Source organism: Cydia splendana, chromosome 3 (assembly GCF_910591565.1).
Source record: "Cydia splendana chromosome 3, ilCydSple1.2, whole genome shotgun sequence".
In the NCBI taxonomy this organism is placed as follows: Eukaryota; Metazoa; Arthropoda; class Insecta; order Lepidoptera; family Tortricidae; genus Cydia; species Cydia splendana.
The window spans coordinates 16,129,620-16,156,958 of NC_085962.1; the positions used below are offsets into that span (position 1 = coordinate 16,129,620).

The 27,339-nt window shown below is 37.2% G+C and overlaps 1 protein-coding gene and 2 long non-coding RNA genes across 3 annotated transcripts in view; 2 read left to right on the forward strand and 1 right to left on the reverse strand.

Annotated features, from left to right (window-relative positions):
* Window positions 1-5,203, reverse strand: part of LOC134806784 (myosin-3-like) — a 67,109-nt gene extending 61,906 nt beyond the window's left edge. Inside the window, exons 1-2 of the mRNA XM_063780135.1 lie at window positions 4,990-5,203; window positions 3,028-3,202 (exon numbers count right to left, since the gene is read on the reverse strand). Of these exons, the coding sequence (XP_063636205.1) occupies window positions 3,028-3,202; window positions 4,990-5,160 (346 nt within the window). The 5' untranslated portion in view covers window positions 5,161-5,203. The remainder of the gene's footprint in view (window positions 1-3,027; window positions 3,203-4,989) is intronic.
* Window positions 1-8,205, forward strand: part of LOC134789398 (uncharacterized) — a 92,556-nt gene extending 84,351 nt beyond the window's left edge. Inside the window, exon 3 of the long non-coding RNA XR_010144044.1 lies at window positions 8,053-8,205. This is a non-coding gene — a long non-coding RNA (uncharacterized LOC134789398). The remainder of the gene's footprint in view (window positions 1-8,052) is intronic.
* LOC134789402 (uncharacterized) overlaps window positions 1-27,339 on the forward strand; it is a 368,254-nt gene that overhangs the window by 120,453 nt on the left and 220,462 nt on the right. The window lies entirely within an intron of this gene.

The following is a 27,339-nucleotide window of genomic DNA, read 5'->3' on the forward strand; positions in this document are numbered from 1 at the left end:
GTTCCATTTTACCAAACGGTCGGGCCGTTTGATTTTTGCGATTTTTTTAATTATTATAAAAGTTAAAATAGATTTCATACAAATTTGTATAAGATCCTAACTCTTATAATAAAGTAAAAAAATCAAACGGTTGCGCATAGCTATGATTAAAGTACATACAATTGTGTAAAATTATTTTCCATAGTGTCAATATCCGGGGAGGAAAATGAGGATTACTTTGTATGGAGAATCGATCGTCCCCTGTCCTCCTAAGAACACTGCGCCGTTGGCCGGGGCCCCGCGACGGAATATTACTTTGATGGAGAATCGATCGTCCCCTATCCTCCTAAGAACACTGCGCCGTTGGCCGGGGCCCCCGCGAGGGAATATTACTTTGTATGGAGAATCGATCGTCCCCTATCCTCCTAAGAACACTGCGCCGTTGGCCGGGGCCCCCGCGAGGGAATATTACTTTGTATGGAGAATCGATCGTCCCCTATCCTCCTAAGACCACTGCGCCGTTGGCCGGGGCCCCCGCGAGGGAATATTACTTTGTATGGAGAATCGATCGTCCCCTATCCTCCTAAGAACACTGCGCCGTTGGCCGGGGCCCCCGCGAGGGAATATTAGGCAAAGCTCTGCGTAGGTGGCACAACTAGCACATACAGTAAACAAACATCAATTACACATCATGCGTCACTACGTCAATCACATGGCCTACCGTGAAACACGACAATCGAAAGTTCGGTTTCTGCCTCTCTATCGCTCTTGCCTTGCATATTCGAGCGATAAAGAGACAGATAACTAAATTTCGATTTTCGCGTTTACCGGTAGCAGGCGTGGCTCACTCCGCGATTTCGTCGCTTTGCTACAGGTAGCTAAAAGTACATCCGTTCCACACCAATTTTGGTGGCTAGCCATAAGCCGAGCGTGGCGCTGTCGCCACCTAGCGGCCATATCTGTCCTAATCGTAACAGACGCGTTTTGTTAGAGAGTGAGTCTTCTGTACGTAGTACTATTATTTACTAGCTTTTGACCGCGACTTCGTCTGCGTGGAATTAGTAATTTGGGTACCATAATTTTTAAACAAATCTGCTTTTTATTACATCCTTCTTTTCACCCCCAAAATGGATGACTAATTAGTCAAAAATGCGAACTTTCTTTATTTGTAACGAAAGGTCTTTTTAATTTAAGATATTATTTTCTTTTATTAATTTTGTATCTTAACTTCACTTCAAACTTCAAACTTCAAACTTCAATATTAATTTAGCAAATAGGCCACAAGGGCACTTTTACACGTCAACATTGAATTTACATACAAGCAAAAATAATAACAATACATCAACAATTTTATAAAATACAACTAACAATTCAAACTAACGTATTACAATTACTTAGAGATGTATATGGTTTCTTAATGTCGAATTACATTAAAAAACCTGTAATATTAATATTAAAAAAAAAATACAGATACAAAAACACACATACACATAGTTTATCAAATTATCCTTAGAGATGTATAGGGTCTCCAAGAGTCAAAATCCTTCCACCTCCACTCCAACTTGGAGGTTCCAGAAGTTGATGTTGAAGAAGTAGAAGTTTAGAAGTTGGAGAAGTTGAAAAAGATGGAGAAGTTGAAAAAGTTGGAGAAGTCGAAGCTGGAGAAGTTGAAGTTGAAGAAGTTGAAAAGGTTGGAGAAGTTAAAGTTGAAGAAATTGTAGAAGTCGAAGTTGAAGAACTTGAAGTTGGAGAAGTTGAAGAAGTAGGAGAAGTTGAAGTTGAAGAAGTTGAAAAGGTTGGAGAAGTTGAAGTTGAAGAAGTAGGAGAAGTTGAAGTTAGAGAAGTAGAAGTTGAAGAAGTTGGAGAAGTTGAAAAAGTTGAAGAAGTTCGAGTTGGAGAAGTTTAAGATGAATTTGAAGAAGTTGGAGGAGTTGAAGTTGAAGAAGTAGGAGAAGCTGAAGTTGAAGAGGTTGAAAAGGTTGGAGAAGTTGAAGTTGAAGAAGTAGGCGAAGTTGAAGTTGAAGAGGTCGAAAAGGTTGGAGAAGTTGAAGTTGGAGAAGTTGGAGAAGTTGAAGTTGAAGAAGAAGGAGAAGCTGAAGTTGAAGAGGTCGAAAAGGTTGGATATGTTGAAGTTGAAGAAGTAGGAGAAGTTGAAGTTAGAGAAGTAGACGTTGAAGAAGTTGAAGAAATTGAAGTTGAAGAAGTTGAAAAGTTTGGAGAAGTTAAAGTTGAAGAAGTAGGAGAAGTTGAAGTTGAGGAAGTAGGAGAAGTTAAAGAAGTAGAAGAAGTTGAAGGGGAAAAGTTTGGGGAAGTTGTAGTTTAAGAACTTGGAGAAGTTGAAGTTGAAGAAGTTGAAAAGGTTGGAGAAGATGAAGTTGAAGAAGTAGGAGAAGTTGACGTTGAAGAAGTAGGAGAAGTTGAAGTAGTGGGAGAAGTTGAAGTTGAAGAAGGTGAACCTTAACTTAATAGACGAAAGTTCAGAATAGATCGTGAAATATATTACTTACTTTTCTTCTTGTACCATTTTTATTACATCTCTGTTTAGTCATATGATATTTGTACAATAAAATGTACAAATGGCGGACTTAATGCCTAAAGGTATTCTCTACCAGTCAATCATATGACTAAACAGAGATGTAATAAAAATGGTGCAAGAAGAAAAGTAAGTAATATATTTCACGATCTATTCTGACCTTTCGTCTATTAAGTTAAGGTTCACCTTCTTCAACTTCAAATTCTCCCACTACTTCAACTTATCCTACTTCTTCAACGTCAACTTCTCCTACTTCTTCAACTTCATCTTCTCCAACCTTTTCAACTTCTTCAACTTCAACTTCTTCAACTTCAACTTCCCCAACCTTTTCTTATGGTTATCACCTTAGCCAGTCGCGCAATGTCGTGACCAGGCCATAAGGTGTAAAAACATTAAAATAGTGGCGGATAGTTCCGTAATGGGACTCTTATTACAATGGCATATGTCATGATATGAGTGATTTGCAAATGATTTTTGGGAATACCCAATTTCCAAAATTACACGAATGCACTTACCTAATAATTTCATAGGATTATTGGCCTCTTCTTCTTTTTGCTCCTCCTCATCCCGCTTGGCCTGCTCTTCAGCAAGCTTCAGTGCCATGAAGTTCCTTGTTGCTCCCGTCTCAATCTCATAGTCCGTGTTCTTTGGGTCCGTCTTGAATGATATCTCTTGTAGGCATCTGGTACACTGGAATATATTAAGTTCACATTGTTAATTGAAAGAAAAAAGTATCTATTACGAATTAGTATTTTAACTGTTCAATATAGCACAAAAGAACTTTCAAAATCGACATTTGTATAATATAAAAGACAGGAAGAAACCTAGGAGGTCACGGATGGGAATTTAACTATTTCCATCTGTTCCCGCCAGGGACAGATGGGAATGAATCATTCCTATTTGTACCCACCCCCCGATCAGGGGCCGGCACAGATGTGAATTCACCGAATTTTGCAAGAAGTGTTTTGCCTTGAAATTAGCACACCAAAACATAACTATTTCAACTTTGTAAGACTCAAGCCAACATTTGCAATTTAGATATTGGAACTTTCTTTTATTTCTATAAGAGTTCAATCTCGAAATTAATTGGTTGTATACAAGTATTCAGGGAATTAAGAGGATAAATATACTTTTTGTTTAGTAAAAACTAGGTACTAAATCTAGATTGATGCGGCCTAAAACATGCTCTGCTTGTGTTACTTACAACTCATTGTGCAATGAGCTGTTCTGGGACTAGTTTTTCTAGTGTTCCTTGACTTTAAGTTAGAAAATACAAATCCAATCATGCTTGTTGAGTTTTACCACTTTACCATACTATTAAGTTCCTCAAATGTAGAAAGTTATTGTTTTATATCACATTCAACACTAAATACTGCTAACAACTAAAATACCAACTACTAAATTTAAGAACTATTAAGGTTGTACAAAGTTGTTGACATAATTAAAACGAAAATATTATTTTGCTAATCCGCGAAAAGATAACGTGCTAGTCAATCAGTGCTAACCCGTTATACTTACTTGCGTATTTTTACATGCAATTAATATTCCCACCCTCCCACCGCAAAAATAAATACGCAAATAAATATAACAAACCACCACCAAAAGAATAAACCTCGACACGTGTTTCGCCTCTCTACGAGGCATCCTCAGGAGTTGTTGACGGTCTGACGCCCGGCAACGGAACGACCTGTCTAGAATGGTCGGCCATATTTATACCTTGACCACTCCCCCTACCGTGCAAGTGTGAGTGAGATGGAAAAATTCGTAATAACGGCGATGACGCAACATTCAATTGTTCGTTAAGAACAATTGAATGTTGCGTCATCGCCGTTATTACGAATTTTTCCATCTCACTCACACTTGCACGGTAGGGGGAGTGGTCAAGGTATAAATATGGCCGACCATTCTAGACAGGTCATTCCGTTGCCGGGCGTCAGACCGTCAACAACTCCTGAGGATGCCTCGTAGAGAGGCGAAACACGTGTCGAGGTTTATTCTTTTGGTGGTGGTTTGTTATATTTATTTGCGTATTTATTTTTGCGGTGGGAGGGTGGGAATATTAATTGCATGTAAAAATACGCAAGTAAGTATAACGGGTTAGCACTGATTGACTAGCACGTTATCTTTTCGCGAATTAGCAAAATAATATTTTCGTTTTAATTAGTATGGATTTCCGCAAAGTAACGCCTGATTCTATTCACTAGTTGTTGACATAGCTCAGAGAGTGGCCAGACTAAAATGGAGGTGTGTAGGACACATTGCTCGTAGGACCGATGGCCAAAGGGGCAGAAAGGTTCTAAAGTGGTGACCGCGAACCGGAAAATGCAGCAGGAAAAGACCCACAAAAAGATGGTCTGACAATCAGGTTAAGGTTGAGAGCGGCGTAAGACCGGTCGTAGTGGGATCCCTGGGGGAGACCTATGTCCAGGACATCTTTCGGCTGATATGAGGAATGTAGATATGAATAATATACTAACTTTAATATAAAACCTGTAAATTCCACTTCCCAAATAGTCTTCATTTTCAACATCTTCTTTCCGAGCGTTGAATTTTATTCCCTTGTAGATATACTCGCCGCAAGTAATGCATCGCATATTGAAGGGAGCCATCAAGCGCACAGTGTACTGGCGGTTCTTCGCCAGTTTCATGCGGGGAATCTTCGACGGATCAAAATCCGGGGGATAGTATTTCTGAAATCAACATCATAAGGTGTAAGAGTGAGTCATGGGTAAATCTTTACTTTATGGACCCACGATTTTTGGGTTAGGGAGGGGCGAGGGGGGAGGGGGAGAGGGCTACCCTCCAGTCCCACCCCCATGGCGCGAAACCCCATGGTTATGGAGATATTCATGGTTAAAGTTTGTATGGAATTACCAATAAGGGATTACAGCAAATTTTGAAGGGGGAGGCGCTTCGCCCGAAGGCCCGCTTCGTCGCCCCTGAGGTCGCGAGCTGATTAGCCCCGATATTATTTATCGTAATGTTTGACAGGTTTGACTTGACGTCTGACGTAAACCGTAAACGAGCTGAGATTGACGTTTATTGGTGGTTTAGGCTGGCCACATACGCACGGTTTTCCTGATGGAATCCCAGGGGGGGGGGGCAGTCCCTTAGAACGCCGTTTATTCGAAAAATAGCGGCATATTTATGATCCATGAATCTAGTATTAAACTGGATTGGGCATGAGTGGTGGGGATAACTAACAGAACGGGATAGTCTTAAAGCCTGATCAGAACGTCAACGTCGAACATTTTATTTTCTTCGAAAATATTTTTATTTAATAATCTAATTCTTCTATTCTAAATTTATGTCTACAAATTCAAACAAAATGCAGCCTTTATGTGGGAAATGTGGCGGCAAAGCAGCCCCCAGGAAGTTTTTAGAGTGCTCGGGTTGCAATGTTCGGTTCTGTCTGGAATGTTTGGAACTGATGTGTGTAGATATAAACTGACCTTAATTCTCGCAATAAGATGTTACGGACATGGTACGGACTCCGCTAAGGTGGATTGACAGTGTGTTCTTAGGTATCTACAGAAAGTATGATCATTGCTGTCGGGTAAGGATTGCCAACGTATATATGTCGTAGGCCGATCGTACGATCAGGCAGATCGTAATGTTCCTGTGTAATGTTTTGACGATAGTCACATCAAACCAATATATAGGTAGGATAGGTTCGTTAGGTTGCTTCAGATGCCCGAAGGACAAACTGCCCAGATATAGGAGCCCCGCGTAGCGGAGCTCCGTCGACTCAGAGAACGAGTCAAAGATTTTCCCGTTTCACAATATGCCTAGGAATTTCACGATATGCCTGATCTTACGATCGGCCGCCGACATTCTTATCAAATCGCCCTAAAATCATGGTATACTTCAAATTTGTCTTGGCACCGACTTCAAACATATCAGTTGGTAATGCATAATACTTAAAACGGATAATATTTTATTTTATCCTTTTTGAAGTCGGTATACTTTTTTTTTGTAAAAGTTTTTATTTTCCATTTTTAGTTTTAAGGCATTGTTAAAAGCTTATGAGTGACGCGTGACGCATGAATGAAAAACATAATAATGCGTATCATATCACTAAATTCGACATCATTCCTGTCACTGCTCAAACAGAAAATCCATCCTCCGCCCCGTCACTGACTCAATCCCTTAACCCCCCCGATCACTCAACCTCACAGCACATCAACCCCTGATCACGGAACCCCCCGACCCTGAACCCTGAACCACCAACTCTTCAACCGCCATTTCCCGACTCCTCAGTAGCCTTACCATAAGTCTAACACTGACATATTCGCTAGCGTGTGCATAACTTACTTTCTATGCGTCTCGCTCATACTGGCATCCTATTAGTGCGAGCGAGATGTATATAAAGTAAGTTACGAAGAAGCTAGCGAATATGTAGTGTCAAACTCGTGGTAAGGCTACAGTTGAACTTCATCAAATTGGTGATTTTCGGGAGGAAATGCTTGAGTTACTATAGAAAACAACGATGTCGCCATACTCTTGCCTTTAAAAATTGAGGAGTTCCCTCATTTCCTTATGAATTCCGTCATCAGATTAGAACCAACAATATTATGGGAACACCTTGGAAGTAACTTCGTTCAAACAAAAAAAGAATTACTCAAATCGGACCACGGGTTCCGGAGTAATCTACGTTTATAAAATCATCATCATTATCATCAACAATCATCATCATCAGGTCCACTCCATCAAATTAATGGTTTTCAAGAAAAAATGCTTGATTTGCTTAAGACAATACCCAAATCACCATACATGTGCCTTTAAAAATTGAGAAGTTCCCTCAATTCTTCATAGATCCCATCATCAGAATAGCACCAGATTAATGTGGGACGTCCTTGGAGCTTGGAGGCAGTTCCCTTCAAACAAAAAAAAGAATTACTCAAATCGGACCACGGGTCTTGGAGTAATCGCTGAACGTCCTACATTTTAAGGAATCGTCATGATTATCATCAAAACTATCATCATCATCAGGTCCACTACATCAAATTGGTGGTTTTCGAGAGAAAATGCTCGAGTGGCTTAAGAAAACACCCAAATCCCAAATTACCATACATGTGCATTTAAAAATTGAGGAGTTCCCTCAATTCCTCATGGATCCCATCATCAGAACAGCACCAGATTAATGTGGGACCACCTTGGAAGTACCTTCTTTTTAACAAAAAAAGAATTAGTCAAATCGGCCCACGGCTCTCGGAGTAATCGGTGAACATACATAAAAAAAAATTGTTGTTCTATGTAATTGAAGTCGGTTAAAAAACTATCCTATATGCGACACAGTTACATGTTTTCTCTCGAATATTCTTTTCTCCAAATAATTCAAAATAAAAATATTTATAGTCTGGCTACTAGCCAAATTTTGTTGACAAATATTTCCTTGTTGTATCACCAATTGTCTATGCTTTGAAAAAAAGTTAAAAGTCTGTTGTCAATTTATGTCATGAATTCAAATTGTTCGCGGTTTATAAGGCGTTTATTTTAAACAATACTTAAATAATATTAATAATGACTTACCGAGTGAGGTCCGCAAACTATTATTTAAGCTCGTAAATAATTACGACAATGTGCGAAGTCGACGTGAAGCTTTTTATATAACGAAAAACTGCAATGTTTACAAGTCGGAAACAATTTAGTAGGTTGGTGCTCTATTAATATTTTGATACTATATGTACTAGTTCTAAACTTCTAACCTATAACTTTGATTAAGTATGTGAATTTATATTATTACCTGAATCTCATAAACAGGACAAGTGTGCAAAAAACCGGGCAAGTGCGAGTCGGACTCGCGCACGAAGGGTTCCGTACCATAATGAAAAAAAAAAACGGAAAAAAAATGCAAAAAAAAACGGTCACCCATCCAAATACTGACCACGCCCGACGTTGCTTAACTTTGGTCAAAAATCACGTTTGTTGTATGGAAGCCCCGCTTAAATCTTTATTTTATTCTGTTTTTAGTATTTGTTGTTATAGCGGCAACAGAAATACATCATCTGTGAAAATTTCAACTGTCTAGCTATCACGGTTCGTGAGATACAGCCTGGTGACAGACAGACGGACGGACGGACGGACGGACGGACGGACGGACGGACGGACGGACGGACGGACGGACGGACGGACAGCGAAGTCTTAGTAATAGGGTCCCGTTTTACCTTTTGGGTACGGAACCCTAAAAACGGATAAACTAGAAGTTCTGGAAAATATCAATAAAATCAAAACATTGGAACGTAATCATATCTGTTTGTCGTTGACTGTACTTTACATAGTGGTAGAAATTAATCTGAGCTGACTTTGAGTGCAGTCAACGTATATTTAACTTATTTCCTTAGGTACCTTACATGTGCACAGAAAATCAAAAATATTTTCTAGTATCAAAACTATAATTCCTAGTACACACAGTGTGACCAGCCCAAGATTTTTTTAATTTCCCGCCAAAACTTTGGGTAATATTTCAGTAGCCAGACTCTACCACAAATTATGAAATTACTTAAAAAGCAAATAATACCTATCTATGACACAAAACGAAATGTAAGATTGACATTTTAACACAGTATTCGTAAGCGAAAAAATTATTGACTATACTTATTTTGAGCTCTAAGTTAAAATTACCCTGCCTACCTGCTTGACCCAGTATATGTACCAGAGTCGTTAACTTTGATTGTATTGTCCACAGAAGTGACCTTTTCCTAAAATGTCTTTGACCCATGTAATTTACGTTGTTTTCCTAAAAATATCTATGCAAGTAGGTAGTTGACACTTATAGGTAGGTATTATCTTGGTTAGATACATTTGATAAACATCATCGGTATCAATATAATCAAAGGTATTAATTAGATTGATTGGACAATTAATAGGTCATGTAGGGCAATTGAAAAGCAATACAGATTATTCATGATAATTTCTTTACCAGTGTCAGCAGTGCAAGATCGGGGGGAACTGACGGATGGAGTGTTGGATGAGGTAGAATTATTCGCCGGGCTCATAGATTTCTTTTGTTTGTTCATAGTAGGAGCCTTGACCGATTTAACCCATTTTATGACCTGAATTATTTTAGGATCCCAGAAAGTGCTGATTTTTGGATATAGTGTTGTTATATATCCCCTTAGTCATTTTTGATCATTAAAAATTGAATTGATTTACTACTTCTGGAAAAAACAATGGGTGCCATATGGCACCGCTAGGCTAATAAGTAGTCTGAAGCGGTTAGCGCCTGAATTATTTTATATTCTCAGAATTGGATAATTTATTAATATATTATTAATAATGACTCTAGAACACATTATAATTAAGTTTTAGTGAAATTTATACTTTTGGAAGAAAACTGGTGATGCATAACGGCACCGTTAGGTGTTAACGTTGTATTTCCAAATTATGTATGTTGCGTGTAATATGTTTTATTTTCTCGTGTTTACTGATGGTTTTCCTTGATTTTGGAACTATATTATGTTATTTAATAACAACCAGCGATGTTACTAAAGTCGCACCAATAAAAGTCTGCAGCGGATTTGATAGCCCATGCAGTGTAAGTGTTATTTATACGTCATAATTTCATAGAAGTTTGACGTTTAAAATGACACTTGCACTGCGTGGGCTATCAAAATCGCTGCAGACTTTATACGGTCTAACTATAAGAGACACTCAACAAAGTGGGTTGATAAACCTTGATAAATTGTATGGACTAGAGCAGCGGTCGGCAACCTGCGCCCCGCGGGCCGCATGCGGCTCGCGAACCTGTCACTTGCGGCCCGAGAGGCGCCTTGGCTATTTTGTATGTAATAGTACAATGTCTCATAAAGTCATAAATATTAACAAAGTACGGCCCGCGTCACCTCCGTTAACGTACTATGTGGCCCTTGGCTGCTAAAATGTTGCCGACCGCTGGACTAGAGGTTCATCATTGCAACAAAACTCAAAATTCTTACTTGTTTAACAGTAATTGTACTTCAGATATTTAAATAACCCTATAAAATTCCAAAATCATGATAAAAACGCTAAGAAATACGGGAAAATCAGACATAGTATATGTAACACATGTCATCTCATAAGACTACATAAGCGCCTAGGGGTGCCGTATGGCACCCGCAACTTTTCTCGTACCATGTAGGTACAAAACCTGAAATCATAATTTAATAGTCCATGTGTATCATCGGATTAACCATATGTACCAAATCCTACTAAAATATATTTCATTAATATTTTACTACAATAAAAACGATTTAGGATCCGTTTACTTAAAATGCAAGCTAAAAATTTGCATATTTTTTCAAGCCTCATTTTTTGGGTACGTGTGCCAGTAGCAACAATCTAAGTTGCTTAAAAATATGTGATTATAGTGATAATTGGTACCCTTGACCATCTAATTAAACACAAATCTCTTTAATTTTCCGCTTATTGTAACCTTAGAGAGCGAAAACCTAAGCACAGATAAAGCGGTGCCGTATGGCACCGCTAGGTCATAATGGGTTAACGCAGCAAAAGCGGCACTTCCAGCTCATGCGGTTTTCGATTGTCATCAAGGAATAATAGTCCTGTAGCGCTGGCTATATTTTGAGCCCTAAGTTAAAAATAATTTTACTTCTTCAACAGAGAGTCTGTGAGCTTGAAGAGCAACTCAACAACCAGGAGCAAATTTTTACCCAAAACGAGATCGAGATTATGGGTATCAATGAATCACCCCAAGAAAACCCGGTGCATCTAGCGTTATGTGTTGCAGCAAAGATTGGATTAGCTCTGAAAGAAGAGGACGTAGACTCCGTGACTAGAGTTGGTTTCCGCCGTAAATCCAACGACTCACACGATTCGGGCAATACGAGACCTCGGCCTCTGGTAGTTCGCCTGCTACGACGTACCAAACGCAACGCATTTCTACAAGCTGGCAAATCTAGGCACAACATAACGTCCGCTGACATTCAGGTAGCTGGTCCTCCACAAAAGCTTTTCTTCAATGAAAGGTTTACAAAGTCTAACCGGCTATTATTTCGTGCCGCCCGTACCCGATCTAGACAATCCGAGTACAAATTCTGCTGGACCAAACACGGTTCAATATTTGTTAGAAAGCAAGAAGGCAATGCTGCGATCCGGATTCATCGCGTCGCAGACCTTGACCGTTGTTTGGATTGCTACACGAGCTCTGCTGCCGAGAAGTCTCAGATTGTCTCCTGGTCTGAAGCAGAAAATATGCAGCCTGAATATCCCTGACTTCAACCTGTTTACAACATTTTTGCGGTATTTTATTTACTATTACTCACTTCTAATGTTATTTTTCATATGTTCTTCTCTTGATCATGTTATATATTTACACACTTCATATACACTTCACAAATTTTACACCACACTAAAACAAGGAGCAGCGAGTAAAATCCAGGTAAGCTACTTAGGAGCGATGTCTGAATGGTATTTCATTATTTTTGTTTTACATTTAACCTCCATAGATGGCGTTACTTGAGTTAGACAATGTTCTGGACAACGACCTGGCTACTGATTGTCTCGCAGTCGAAGTCCTCGAAAACTGTCAACAGTATGTCACCCCTAATTATAGTTTTAAATTGGCAGCCCTAAACATAAGAAGTCTCCAACGTAACTTCGATTCCTTCTTTGTGACATTAAATCTTCGAGCAACACGGAAGGGAGGCGGCATTCGCACTATTTCCCCTCTGCCTAGGTACAAGATCAACTGATCTAGCGCGGTTAATAAAACTAGTTGCGCTCGGATTTTTCACTAGACCGAGTCCAGACGCGCGTGTGAACACAGCAGCAGAAAAATGCCTAATTGCTCGGTTTTTTGTTGTAAAAAGAGGTCAGGGACATCAAATTTACAAAAAGAAGGTGTTACATTTCACATGTAATATTTTTTTACATATCAGACGTGTAATTACATTTAAACACAATTATTATGTAAAGCCTGACAACAGTTTATTTGACCCTCGCCATTTTGCGGATTTTCAATGGTACTAATTTCTTTTACTGGCAACAAGTAGTCAAGTACTCTTTGACAACGAACGTTGGATGTCATCGAATGTCACCGATGTAAACAAACGGAAAATATCTACGAATATATTCAAATAGAAACGGTTTTATTACAAAAATGCCAAAAAAAAATACCAAAGATGCGAAAAAATTGTAGTGAATGCAATCAAATACTTACAGCTTAAAAAAGACGAAGGATTACATAGCATTCCAATAAATAATGTTTTGAAGTTGGTTGTTGACATGACCGGTATTGACATTTTATAGTGCGGTTTTATTGAACTGGTTAGTTGTTTGGTTTAAACTTTAATATTTCATTTAAGGTTTATGTAGATCGACGATAAAAATCCTATAATCGAATTGGAGACTGAACGAATCGAGGTTGGTGGTCCTGAAAGCGACACAACATCTGATGAAAATCAGACTTCGTCAGAGTCAGAAAACGAAGAATATATTAATATTGAATATTTAGAATCAGATTTTGACGAATAGGTAAATTGGAAGAACCGAATTCTCTGTAAGCAATGTTTCTGACATTATACGAGTATCAACATGAAACCAATGCCCACTACCCCGACTATACATGACGTACGCACATTATTGCCATACGTGAGCTGTTTGCAGCGACACTATCTCAGGGTTAAATAAACTGTTGTCAGGCTTTAATTGTTGGATTTATCGATTTTGCTCGCCCAGTACAAATTGCGGATCGGTCGAGCGACAAATCCGACTTCTCATCTGTCAGAATACAATAAAATTCTTCGACAAAAATGTGTTAGTGTGCGTGTTGTGACACTTGTGACTCATCCGTACACAAAAAGAGATCGAGGTTTGCAAGATTTGTCTTTGACGTGTGTCATTTTCTATGTATTTGTGTCGTCATTACAGATTGGATTTTGTATGTAAGTGTGTGAGAAGTGCGACTGTGTGCACCTTTCCCCCCGCAAAAAATGGCAGAAAGATTTGTACGGTAAGATATCGCTTGGGCCCCTCCCTTCCGACGTGTCGGAAGCCGGTGTTGCTCGAAGCAATAAATAGAATAAATATTGAGTTCGACATTATCATTCTTACCGAATGTTGGTTAAATCACACTTGCACTGCGTGAGCTATCAAATCCGCTGCAGGCTTTTCTTGGTCCGACTCTACCTGCTTTACCTGTAGGTATGCGAGTCTTTACAATATCTGCTTGCCAATAATTAATCAAATATTATAATAAAGTTGTTCATTAATGGGTAATAGAAGAGCAAAACTCTCGATTAGAGATGCAACGGATAGTTGTTTGGCCGGATACCGCCGAATATTCGGCCGGCGAAATTATACCTACATTTCGGTTTTTCAGGTGCGCATTGTGCAGGCTTTGATCTGTTTCGTAGTGAAAGTTCGCGTGGACTCATTTCTAGGTTCGAAAATGAGTGCGCGTGCAATAGCGGAATGTTTTAAATGTTTTAAAATAATAAACGAGTACGATTATGACCGTCACTGTTTCTTAAATCCAATTTGTTGACTCCAAAATCAAGCAAAATTATTATCCGGTATCCGGCCGGATAGTAAAAAGTGGGCCGGATAGGCCGGATACTGGATAGTAACCGGATATCCGGTGCATCTCTACTCTCGATATAACAAATTATATATGATCCTGTTTGCATATTGATTAATGTTTAGTGTGAGTTCATACATTTGTAGCAAATGTATGAACTCGTACTAAACATTAATCAATGTGTAAACAGGCTCTGTAATAGTACATTACTACAGAGGCCGGGACGAAAGGGGTTGCCGGCCGAAGACATATAGACGGCCGAGCGAAGCGAGGCCGGATAGGTCTGAGCGCGGGCAACCCCATTTCCCGCTGAGGTATGTATAGTGCTTTTCTCAAACATGCAATGAAATAAATAAAATAAAAAATCCACGAAACCCAAATTTTATTTATAGAAAAAACTAAAAGTAAAGTACACCCAAAATAAAACCAACACGTACCTATATCATTATCACGCGTATGTTTTACACGAGTCGTGTATTTTTACTACCCGTATATTTTCATGTATCTTTGATTTTTTCGCCTTGTGTCCGTCTGACTGTCGTTTTCGTCACATATGTTTACATAGTCTTTCATGTTGATATCATGTTTCGCATACATCGTTGCTTTATGCACGGAGTAAATAAGTATAATTTCCACAGTGTTGACGAATTTGTAGTTACATTCATTTATATGCATATGCCACAAAACTGTTTCTAATAAACTGTAAGCCATTTTTCTTAGTTTCTCAAATAATAAAATTGCCATAAGCAACCATATACATACTTCGTCTTTGACTTGGCGGCAGAGGCAGCAAGTTATTAAAATCAATTCTGCTTACGCTGCCAATTCCAACGCCTACGATTACAATTAATATTAATTTCATTATTTCGTCGGAACTCATATTAAAGTCAAAAAATCAACAACGCACCATAAATCCAATAAAACAGAATGAATATTTTTCAACTTTACCTCCATAACAATTTAAAAAATATAACTACGCGTGTTTGAGTAGACCTTTTTACCGCTAACGTTTAGATGAAATATTTTAAATGTTTTTAATTGTGTAGTTAAATTTATAATTTTAAATTATAAAATTATAGAATGTATTATTTATTAAGTTCATGTTGATTTTATACAAATAAAACTGCAAATTATAGCAAACATTGTTTTTTGTTTTTTTTTTTTATAGGCGTAGTGGCAGAGTGTCATTACGAACCATAAAGCAAATACTGCCTCTAGTTTTTTTTAATGCATGAATGCCACGATGCTGTGTCAAGAGGACTTTGCCGGCCTAGGCCTGCAAGATGTGTATGAAATTCCATTAACGACCTTTTGTCCTAGCCGCACCTGAAACGTCATACTTCGCAGCCTATTATAAGGAACATAACATCAATATTTCATTGCATGTTTGAGAAAAGTCTATTTTTTTATTCGGTAGACTAAAATGACATTTCCTAGTATGAACGTAAAATAACATTTCATAGTATGAAATATCATTTTAGTCTACCAAATAAAAAAATATAGAGTAGGTATGAATATTGACGTTAATGCTTCTTGTTCAAATTTACAGATGGCGCTTCAAAATGGATACGAAAAAGTTCCACGAGAGGGCTCTCTTTCTCATATATATTATACTACTCTTTGTGCTGCACTCTGGCGGCAGAACATTGCAGTAATATCCCGCAGTCATTAAATCTACAAATAAGAGCTGGAAAAAATTGATTCATAGTGTCAGAGAGAAATAACTGTCGATATCAATACATGTCATTGTCAATTTATAGCTACACAACTTCATGCAAAAGGGGCTTTTGCTATGTTTTTTACAGGTAGGTGCGTATTATAACTTTAATGAGTTAGGTACCTATTTCTTGGTATAATTAATATTCAAACATATAATAAATGCACATGTTATCGTTTGAGAAGTTTGACTTCGTTGTTGAGTCTGAACATTATGTCGTGTCGCCTAGATATAGTCTGTCACATCCACGTCACATCCTTGTTATTATTGCACTACAATAGACTGAAGTAACCGCATTATTATGTGTCCGAGTTTAGTAAAAGGTCCCACTATGCCGATTAGGTATAGTTTTTAAGGTGCCGTAATAGACAGCGGGCCAGGAACAGATTTCCATGACCAATCGCCTCCCGGGTGATAATGATAACTCGTATAGTGAAATAAAACTATTGAAACGGATTATATCGCGTATATTGAATCCCACCAAAAACATTTTCATGAATTATTCAATAACAAGTTAAAAATATTCCTTATTAATAAGTGCTTTTATAGTGTGAAAGACTACTTTAACGAAAAATATGATTAAAATGATCTCATAATATGTAGGTAACGAAAATTGTAAATGTTTAAAATTGTTATGCTAGTAGTTTTAAGTTAACTGTATTCTAGGTATAATTATGTTGCTGTGTCCTTACAGGGCGTCACTTAAACTAACCCAATAATATGTACCACCTTTATAACTGGTTTGTGATATGCAATAAATGATTCTATTCTATTCTATTCTAGTCAAAACGTGTGGCTTGGCCGTTTCGTTACTACAAGCACTATTGTGTATTAAAAAATAATTAATAGTGAATACCTACATTTTTCACCTTACGCCCATGTGACGGTAGCGAAACGGCCAAGCCACATATTTTGACTAAGGTGTAGATTTTGTGAAGTAGGGCTCGTAGAGTTAGAAGCTTGGCTCTACAAGAGAACCGATAACTTTTTGACAGCGCGAGCCTTATGGTTTCGTCTTGGCAACATTTTACATGAAAATGTTTTTGGTGGGATTTCACTTCTTTTTGTAAGTTGCTTATGACAATCTCCCATCTCCTAATTTAAAGAGTTGGGGGTAATGTACCATTAAAAATCCTGAAATTCGTATCTGGGGGCATCTTTTATACAATCTGCTTTTTACTGATTCCTCATACAAACTTCAACCCCTCCCCCCCCCCTAACGCCCTTTTCTGCCACCTTTTCACCCTTACGGAGTTATTTTGAGGTTGAAAACTATTCCATATCCTTCCCCATAGCAAAAACTATCTACATACCAAATTTCAACTAAATCGGTTCAGCGGTTATTGATTCCCCATACAAAATTCCACCCCCCTTTTCACCCCTTTAGGGGCTAAAAATTTTAAGTTTTTGAATTTTTTTGTTGTTTGTGTACTAAGACTATCTTACATACCAAAATTCAGCTTCCTAGGACTTCAGGAAGTACCCTAGAGGTTTTGATGATCAACAGTGAGTCAGTGACGAAATCGGGGTTTTATAGATATTAATAAAATCTAAAGTATAAGAGCTATGCAATTGAAATTTATGCTTAACAAGTCCACTATTGACATCATATAGCGAGAGTTTTGTTTATCTGATATACTCCAAATGGGTTTGGAGTTAAGAGGGTTCAAAAAAACAACGAAACACTTCGAGAAAAGGTAGGTAGTGCCCTTCCGCTCGCTTTGCTCGTCTTGGCGGGGGCACTACCGTGCCCCCAGATTCATACTGTATCCCGACGTTTCGAACCCTTGACAGCGTTCATGGTCAACCGGGGTGACTGAGGAAAAACTACACTGTGCAAAAACTACCCACTTACAAAATAATGAACCATCATACTTAAACTATATTTTTTTAAGGCCAGTTATATGTACATGCAAAATTGGTTTTGGTTCATAAGGCTACTCTATATTTTTTATTCGGTAGACTAAAATGACATTTCATACTATGAAATATTATTTTATGTTCATACTAGGAAATGTCATTTTAGTCTACCGAATAAAAAAATAGACTTTAGTTCCGTTTCCGTTTTGTTTACTCCGAAATCAAGCAATGTTACTATCCGGTATCCGGCCGGATAGTACGGCACTATCCGGTATCCGGCCGGATATTAAAATAATGGCCGGATAGTCCCGGATACCGGATAGTAACCGAATATCCGGTGCATCTCTAATGTAAACTATCACCTGACAAAGTATCAAGCGGGAGGCGATGACGAGGACTGACGATATTTGCTCCTGGCCCGCGGTTTAATAGGTCTTAAAGTTTCTTAGTAACAACAAAACAAACAAACAATATATTCAAGCATGACACGCAACCGTAGTTTTTAGGGCTCCGTACCTCAAAAGAAAAAAACGGAATCCTTATAGGATCACTCGTGTGTCTGGCTGTCCGTCTGTCGCAGCCTATTTTCTCAGAAACTACTGAACCAATTAAGTTGAAATTTGGTACACATAATATATGCAAGTCTGTGACCCGAAGACGGAATAAATAAATGAATTTTAAACATAGGAGGCAGTTTTCGGGGGTAAATGAGACAATTAAAAAACAATGTTTTGCAAACTATATCGTGTTAGGTATATGTATATCAAATGAAAGAGCTCATTGTGAGAGTCTCAGATATATTTTTTTATTGATTTTAAGATAAATAGTTTAGAAGTAATTTAAGAAAATAGGCAAAAAATTACCATCCTCCCCCCCCCCCCTTTATTTCCGAAACTACTGGGTCTAAAATTTTGAAAAAAATACACAAAATAGGTCTTTACCTATAGATTAGGTACAGGAAAACCTATTAGAAATGTGCAGTCAAGCGTGAGTCGGACTTAATTACTTAGTTTTTGATCCGAGTCGGATCATCCGACCCTTACGAGTTTTTTTAAAGACATTTAACTCACGTTTCACATAAAAAAATACATTGTTAAAAATTGTGTAATGTACGGAACCCTTGTTTTATTTATTTTAGGAACTAGAAACGGTCGCTATATAATTTCGAACATCATCTCGGTCCCGTTATCATAATACAATATATTTAAATGTTTTACTTTATTTATAAAATTAAACTTGAGTTTTCCACAAGTAGGACGCGCGCGCAGTAGCTGTAACTAGGTACTATTGTATTTTATTTTTATCGTTTTTGCAAACAGTGAGATTACAATAAGATTGCTCTTTGGAAATAGATTCGCTTTGCACCATCGTGGTGTGGTGAATCAATGCAGTTACACTTTCATGCAATCGTAAGTACCTACCTACTTAACCGATTCAAATATTGTTCAAATCTTGTTTACTCGTTGTGATTAAAAATCGTTGTACTTAATTCCCGATTAATTATATATCTCGTACCTAGTTCATATTTTAAAAAGGTCTGTCTGTAAGATATATTATATAATATATATTAAACAGTAAACAACATTAATATATGTGCAATCATTTAATGTCTTATGGAACATAGTAATTAATTAATAGTTTGATCAAATGTGAAGAAAGGATAAGAGTAGCTATGTAAATAGTCAGATGTCTTACTTACATTGTTACGGTTAGATTAATGAATCTCATTGTACTATAATTTCTGATTAAACACGGCATGAAAAGCCAGGTTGAGCCGGATGCGGTCATTGTATTAAATTAAAGGACACCATTAAGACTTTTAACTAACCATTGGCTGGGATGGGCCAGAGCCGCGATCATATATAACCATGGATACCGCCTTTAGGAACATTACCATTCAAATTCTCGGGCCAAATTAGCACACATACACAATTACGCCTACATTCAAATAAGACGACGCGTTTACAGAGCCTGTAATCAAAGCTGGTAAACAAAATAAGAGTCCTCTTTATTACACTAATGGTACATAGCTAAGTGTAGATGAAATGCATATAATGTCAATAACTACCAATCAGCGACATTAATCCGCTAATAACCTTCTTGCTGTACGTACTGGCCGCTGAGAGTTCGCGGTTCATATTTGATTAGAATATGACTTGGACAGGGATAGGTTTATGCCATACAGTGAAGAACCAGTCAAATAATTCATGTATAATAATTTAATGCAGATTAAAAGATAACTAGTTAAAATCAATCAATCAATCAATCAAAGCATTTATTTTCAGGCTACTAAGGCCCATAGATACATACCTTACAAACTAACATATATATACAATAATAAAAAAACTTAAATACTAAAAAATCATTTTCGTGACGCAGTTAAAATGTTGTTATGACATGACAGACTAACTCAACATAAGTAAATATATCATTGTTGTATAAATGTATTCCGCTATAATAAGTATTTTGTATATTTTATTATCAATCTGCATGGCAGTGCGAAGTCACGTTCAGGTATAGTCTGTCCGTTTTTAGGGTTCCGTACCCAAAGGGTAAAACGGGACCCTATTACTAAGACTTCGCTGTCCGTCCGTCCGTCCGTCCGTCCGTCCGTCCTTCCGTCCTTCCGTCCGTCCGTCCGTCCGTCCGTCCGTGTGTCTGTCACCAGGCTGTATCTCACGAACCGTGATAGCTAGACAGTTGAAATTTTCACAGATGATGTATTTCTGTTGCCGCTATAACAACAAATACTAAAAACAGAATAAAATAAAGATTTAAATGGGGCTCCCATACAACAAACGTGATTTTTGACCAAAGTTAAGCAACGTCGGGAGTGGTCAGTACGTGGATGGGTGACCGTTTTTTTTTACTTTTTTTTTTTCGTTTTTTTTTTGCATTATGGTACGGAACCCTTCGTGCGCGAGTCCGACTCGCACTTGCCCGGTTTTTTCTAAGATGAAGTACGCCATAGTAAATGTATGGCGAACTTGATCTTAGAAATCGGACTGGCTATACAGTCTGCAAAATTTACATGGGTACACGAATCGGGTCAAAAATATTTGAACAGGCGGAGTCACAATAAATCCCCACTTTCAGTTCAGAATATTTTATATGTATATAGCCGGTCAAGCAAGTTTGTCTGTAGAAAAAGGTGCAAAATTAAAATTGTGTATAGGACCACAGCCGTTCGCGCGCTTACATTTTCTAAATTTGCCGCTCTTATAATATTTTAAACTTTCGCGTTTTGAACACATATTAACTCACATTATACGAAACGAAACTGATTTACGTCGGTAAATCAAGGTAATTGAATATAATTCGCGTTAGACCCGTCTATAATGTGAGTTAATATGTTTGCCGCTCTTTTCTACTGACGGAAATGGCTTGAGAGAGAACCTACATATATGTGACAGTAGAGGGTGGATTCAAATGATCAACATTTTCAGATAATGTGTGTATTTGTTAAATTAATTCAGTCAAAGCATGATAGGAAAAATGTATCTACATATAGGAGACCGGGTATGATTATCTCACGGGTTATATCTCATGAATAGAACATATTCTAGATATCTTGCCAGGCATCCACTCAATTTCATGTCTCTCTAATTGGACAGCTTTTTTCCATAGTTCTCTGCGAATAGCATCTTGTGGGAATCTGAATGGAAAGTAATGTAAAATGACAATACCAAATTTGATTATTAATTTGAAATAACTAGGTAGTTTTTTTATAGCTCCATCTCATGAAATAAAAAAGGAAAATACAAATCTGTAAGAAGGAATTTATTACTACATTTATAATTATATAGAAAGTACCTAAACCAAACACAAGTTAATAAAATAGTCTAGTTCATTTAGCATAACACCATCCCTATTATCCTCGCAATTTAAAAAGTCGTATGTTGTTATGAAAGTCGTATGCAGTTATTACGTTTTAGCTTAGCACGGTAGTATCGAAAACAAATCGTCATGTTTTTTCCAAATTCTACTGAAGTTATCTGTTTACTACAAGTGAAAAGTGATTCCACTGTTCTTGGTATGAACTAAAATAACTTCTGCACCACTTCACGACAGATGAATATATTTTTAATTACAAAAAAACGTTGTTTTTATAAATCAATTTAGCCATTTGTCACTGACTGTCATCTCGGTGGTACTGAGATTGCCAATCGAGCAGTTTGTAAGTACCGCCTATCGCGGGGTAGTTTGCGTTGGGTCATAATTGAGCGGACAGAATACTTCCATGTATAGCATTTCGCTGGGCCAGAGGCATTGGCCTCTAGTTTGGCTAGGATGAGACTGATGAGAGCGATTTACTAAAACTAGCACGCGCTCAGCAAGCGATTAAAATTATTCTGGGAAGCCTAAATGTTTACGAATTTGAAAAGATGAGAATAAATATAGAGAGACTAGCTTTTGCCCGCGACTTCGTCTGCGTGGAATTAGTAATTTGGGTACCATAACTTTTAAACAAATCTGCTTTTTATTACACCCTTCTTTTCACCCCCACAATAGATGACTAATTAGTCAAAAATGCGAACTTTCTTTATTTGTAACGAAAGGTCGCTTGAGCCCTTTTTAATTTAAGATATTATTTTCTTATTATATATTTTAATTTATTCATTTTGTATCTTCACTTCCACCTCCACTCCAACTTGGAGGTTCGAGAAGTGGAAGTTGAAGAAGTTGGGGAAGTTGTAGAAGTTGGAGAAGTTGAAAAAGTTGGGGATGTTGAAGAAGTAGGAGATGTTGAAGTTGAAGAAATTGAAGAAATCGAAGTTGAAGAACTTGAAAAAGTCAGAAAATTTGGATTTGAAGAAGTTGGATAAATTGAAGAAGTAAAAGTTGAAGAAGTAGGAAGATAAAGAAGTTGGAGAAATTGAAAAAGTTGGAGAAGTTCGAGTTGGAGAAGTTGAAGTTGAATTTGAAGAAGTTGGAGAAGTTGAAGTTGAAATTGTAGAAGTAGGAGAAGTTGAAGTCAGAGAAGTTGAAGTTGAAGAAGTTGAAGTAGTTGAAAAGGTTGTAGAAGTTGAAGTTGAAAAAGTAGGAGTAGTGAAGTTAGAGAAGTGGAAATTGAAGAAGTTGGAGAAGTTGAAGTTGAAGAAGTAGGAGAAGTTGAAGAAGTAGGAGAAGTTGAAATTGAAGAAGTTAAAAAGGTTGGAGAAGTTGAAGTTGAAGAAGTTAGAGAAGTCGAAGTTGAAGAAGTTGAAAAGGTTGGAGAAGTCAAAGTTGAAAAAGTAGGAGAAATTGAAGTTAGAGAAGTTGAAGATGTTGGAGAAGTTGAAGTTAAAAAAAAAGTTGAAGTTGAAGAAGTAGGAGAAGTTGAAGTTGAAGAAGTTGTAGAAGTTGAAGTTGAAGAAGTTGAAAAGGTTGGAGAAGTTGCAGTTGAAGAAGTAGAAGTTGAAGAAGTTGGAGAAGTCGAAGAAGTTGGAAAAGTCGAAATTGAAGAACTTGAAATAGTTGGAGAATTTGAAGTTGAAGAAGTTGGATAAATTGAAGAAGTTTAGGAAGAACTTCTTTAGTTGGAGATTTGAAGAAGTTGTAAGTTGGAGAAGCTAATGAAGTTGAAGTTGAATACGCTGGCGCAGTTGAAGAAGTTAAATAGGTCGGAGACGCTTAAGTTGAAGAAGTTGAACTTGACTAAGATGAAGAAGATGTAGAAGTCGAAGAAGGTTAGGTAGATAAAGAAGTTGGAGTAGTTGAAGTTGAAGAAGTTGAGGAAGTTGAAGTTGAAGAAGTTGAGGAAGTTGAAGTTGAAGAAGCTGGAGAAGCTGAAGCTGAAGAAAATGAAAAGGTTGGAGAAGTTGAAGTTGATGAAGTAGGAGAAGTTGGAGTTGAAGAAGTAGTAGGAGAAGTTGAAGTTGAAGAAGTAGGAGAAGTTGAAGTTGAAGAAGAATGAGAAGTTGAAGTTAGAGAAGTTGAAGTTGAACCTTAACTTAATAGACGAAAGTTCAGAACAGATCGTGAAATATATGACTTACTTTTCTTCATGCACCATTTTTATTAGGTACATCTCTGTTTAGCCCTATGGTTGACTGGTAGAGAATACTTTTAGGCATTAAGTCCGCCATTTGTACATTTTATTTGTATTTTGTGCAATAATGTTTAAATAAATATATACCTACAATAAATTGTACCTGGTGAGGTATCGGGTCTCGGAGGCTAGACATTTCTAGAACACTCCAGAACATTCGAGAGTATTCGAGAGCAATCCACAGCATTTCAGAGCATTCTGGAATGTTGTCGAATATTCGAGAACATTCTAGATCATTGTGCAATATTCCAGAACACTTTCGAATGTTGTGGAATATTCTGGAAAATTCGAAGCCGTCTCGGGTCTCGGTGGCTAGACATTTGTAGAACAGTCCAGACCATTCGAGAGTATTCGAGAGCATTCAAACAAACATCGATTGTCAGGCGGTGCATTAATTATCTCACTTTCGGGGTGGAAGTGAGATAATTTCCACCCTCTTAAGGGATGATTTTCAGGATAACAACTACCCACAGACTTACATATACCATAGATGACGCAAATGCATCTACTTCGCGTGTCCAAACCCCGATTAAGCATCGAGGTTGGCCGTCGCTGTTGACATTCCACGCGCGCCAGTTGTTGCAGCCGGTAGTCCGTAAAAAATTAAATAATGCCTCGTTGCGTGGTAATTAACTGCAACAGCCCAAAAATTGCAAACACCCAAGGGCAAGGACATATTCCCTATTACAAGAATAGTACATTACTACAGAGGCCGGGACGAAAGGGGTTGCCGGCCGAAGACATATAGACGGCCGAGCGAAGCGAGTCCGGATAGGTCTGAGCGCGGGCAACCCCATTTCCCGCCGAGGTATGTATAGTGCTTTTCTCAAACATGCAATGAAATAAATAAAATAAAAAATCCACGAAACCCAAGTTTTATTTATAGAAAAAACTAAAAGTAAAGTACACCCAAAATATAACCAACACGTACCTATATCATTATCACACTCTAAAAAATGAAGACCAACTAAGAGCAGTTTTCTCTTAGTTGGCGTTAAGTTAATTACAACAATAACGATCTTATATAAATCAAAGAAAGCTGATTACTTAAAACAATAAGTGTATCTGTGATTGAACTAATAAAGTAGGTATGTTATTAATCCTAACAATTGTATACTTTGCATCTATTATTACCTTGTTGGCATAATTATGTAACGTAGGTTAATTCAATCCTTAACAAATTCATTAAAACAGATAAACATGTTAATAGTTATGAACATTTTAATAGTTTATTTGATTATTTTGTCTTTGTTGATTTACATAAGATTTGGTAGTTCAATCAACTAAACATATAATATTTAGAACAACGAAGTTAAAACATTCAATCCCATTATGATCAAATTATTGTATTAATTACGAAACTAATATTCCATTCTACTAAGAATTATTTGTTAAATCGATTTTCTTAATAATTAAATTAAATAATCGGTTAATCCGATCAATCAAGAGATAAGTGGGGGGAGCGCCTGTACACCCGCTCTCCGCCCCGCCCGCGCCCCTCTCGCGGCGTGTGACACCGTGCGAGCGAGCAGTCGAGTCTCAGTAGCATGCAGTTGCGTTAAGCTCATTCAATTACTTATTCCTCTTGAAAAACCTGGTGTGTACAAAGTTGAGTGCAGTTGTGGTAGTTCGCACATTGGGCAGACCAAACGCACTATTGCCTGCAGAATTAAAGAACACATCGCTGCGGTCAAGAACAATGACGCTCGCAAGTCAGCTATTGCCTATCGTCTCCTTGAGTCGGGTACAATAATCACTGGATCGAGTTGCATAGTCCCAAGGACATTTCGACACCACTATATACCAAGATTGGTAAGAGAAGCCATTAAAATTCACAAATACAAAAATTTCAATCGTGAAGATCGGGTTTTAAACTGTCAAATGTAAAATAACCAGTGAAATCCGAATCAAACTCGCGTAGTGACACTGTGAGTGTAGTGTACTTTCAAAATGTTTAAATGAATAAATAACATCTTATTATAATATTTTTTGTTTTATTCATTTACCCCCTTTTCATAAAACTTTACGGGCCTGATTTAGTTTAATTATGTTTTATCCCTTTCTTTGTTGTTATATTTTATTAACTACTTATTCGTTTAAATTTGATAAATTTCCTTTGTGCTAGTTTTTATACGCGCCGTGCTGAATAAATGCTGGTCCTCGTACTCGTATTATACTCAAGGCATTCGTCTTAAATACTAAGTAGGTAATACAGATTACAGATTTATTTCAGATCTTTTTGAGGATCGGCCTAGACCGGTATGGCTTCACATTTCACAAGCACGCCTCCTCCCGTGTTTGTAAAGCTAAACCGGTCTAGGCCGATCGCCAAAAAGATCTGAAATAAATGTATATCTTAGTATTTAAGTATAATAACGAGGACCATCAGCATTATTCGGCACGGCGCGTATAAAAACTAGAGGTCTGAAAGAAATGTATTAGCATGTATTAGTAAATGAGACAAAGTAAGTCATAGTACAATTGAACAAGAATGGTATTGTACTAAACAAGCTTCATAGTTGAAATGATTAAACAATTAAGATTCAAATTGAACAATATCTTAGTTCAGGCTAATAAAATGCATAAGTCGGTGCAATCATGTTCTTAGTTGATCTTATTTGGGTCAAATAGTTAATACAGTAATTCTTCATGTTAACATTGATTTACATCTTAGTTGAAATGATAATACAATTAAGATTCAACTTGACCAATATCTTGGTTCAAGCTAATAAGGTGCATAAGTCGGTGTAATCATGTTCTTAGTTGAACTTATTTGGGTCAAATAGTTAATACAGTAATTCTTCATGTTAACATTGATTTACATCTTAGTTAAACTAACTTGTTTGTTTTAGTTGGTACAGTTACGTATCATGATAATAATTATCAAGCCCTTGGTTGATCTTACTAGGATCAATTAGTTAGTATAATTATTTTTCATGTAAATATTGAACAAGATCTTAATTGGTTCAGTTCTTCAGTTACATAACAATAGTAATAGCAATCAGAATTACCTTGTTTGATGTGTCTAAGTTCTTGTTAGGCTCGTATGGAATCAAGATGTTTGATTACGACTATCAAGATATTGATAGGGCCAACCAAATTTTTAGAGTGCACGCGTATGTTTTACACGAGTCGTGTATTTTTACTACCCGTATATTTTCATGTATCTCTGATTTTTTCGCCTTGTATCCGTGTGACTGTCGTTTTCGTCACATAAGTTTACATAGTCTTTCATGTTGATATCATGTTTCACATACATCGTTGCTTTATGCACGGAGTAAATAAGTATAATTTCCACAGTGTTGACGAATTTGTAGTTACATTCATTTAAAATATGCCACAAAACTGTTTCTAATAAACTGTAAGCCATTTTTCTTAGTTTCTCAAATAATAAAATTGCCATACACAACCATATACATACTTCGTCTTTGACTTGGCGGCAGAGGCAGCAAGTTATTAAAATCAATTCTGCTTACGCTACCAATTCCAACGCCTACGATTACAATTAACATTAATTTCATTATTTCGTCGGAACTCATATTAAAGTCAAAAAATTAACAACGCACCATAAATCCAATAAAATAGAATGAATATTTTTCAACTTTACCTCCATAACAATTTAAAAAATATAACTACGCGTGTTTGAGTAGACCTTTTTACCGCTAACGTTTAGATGAAATATTTTAAATGTTTTTATTTGT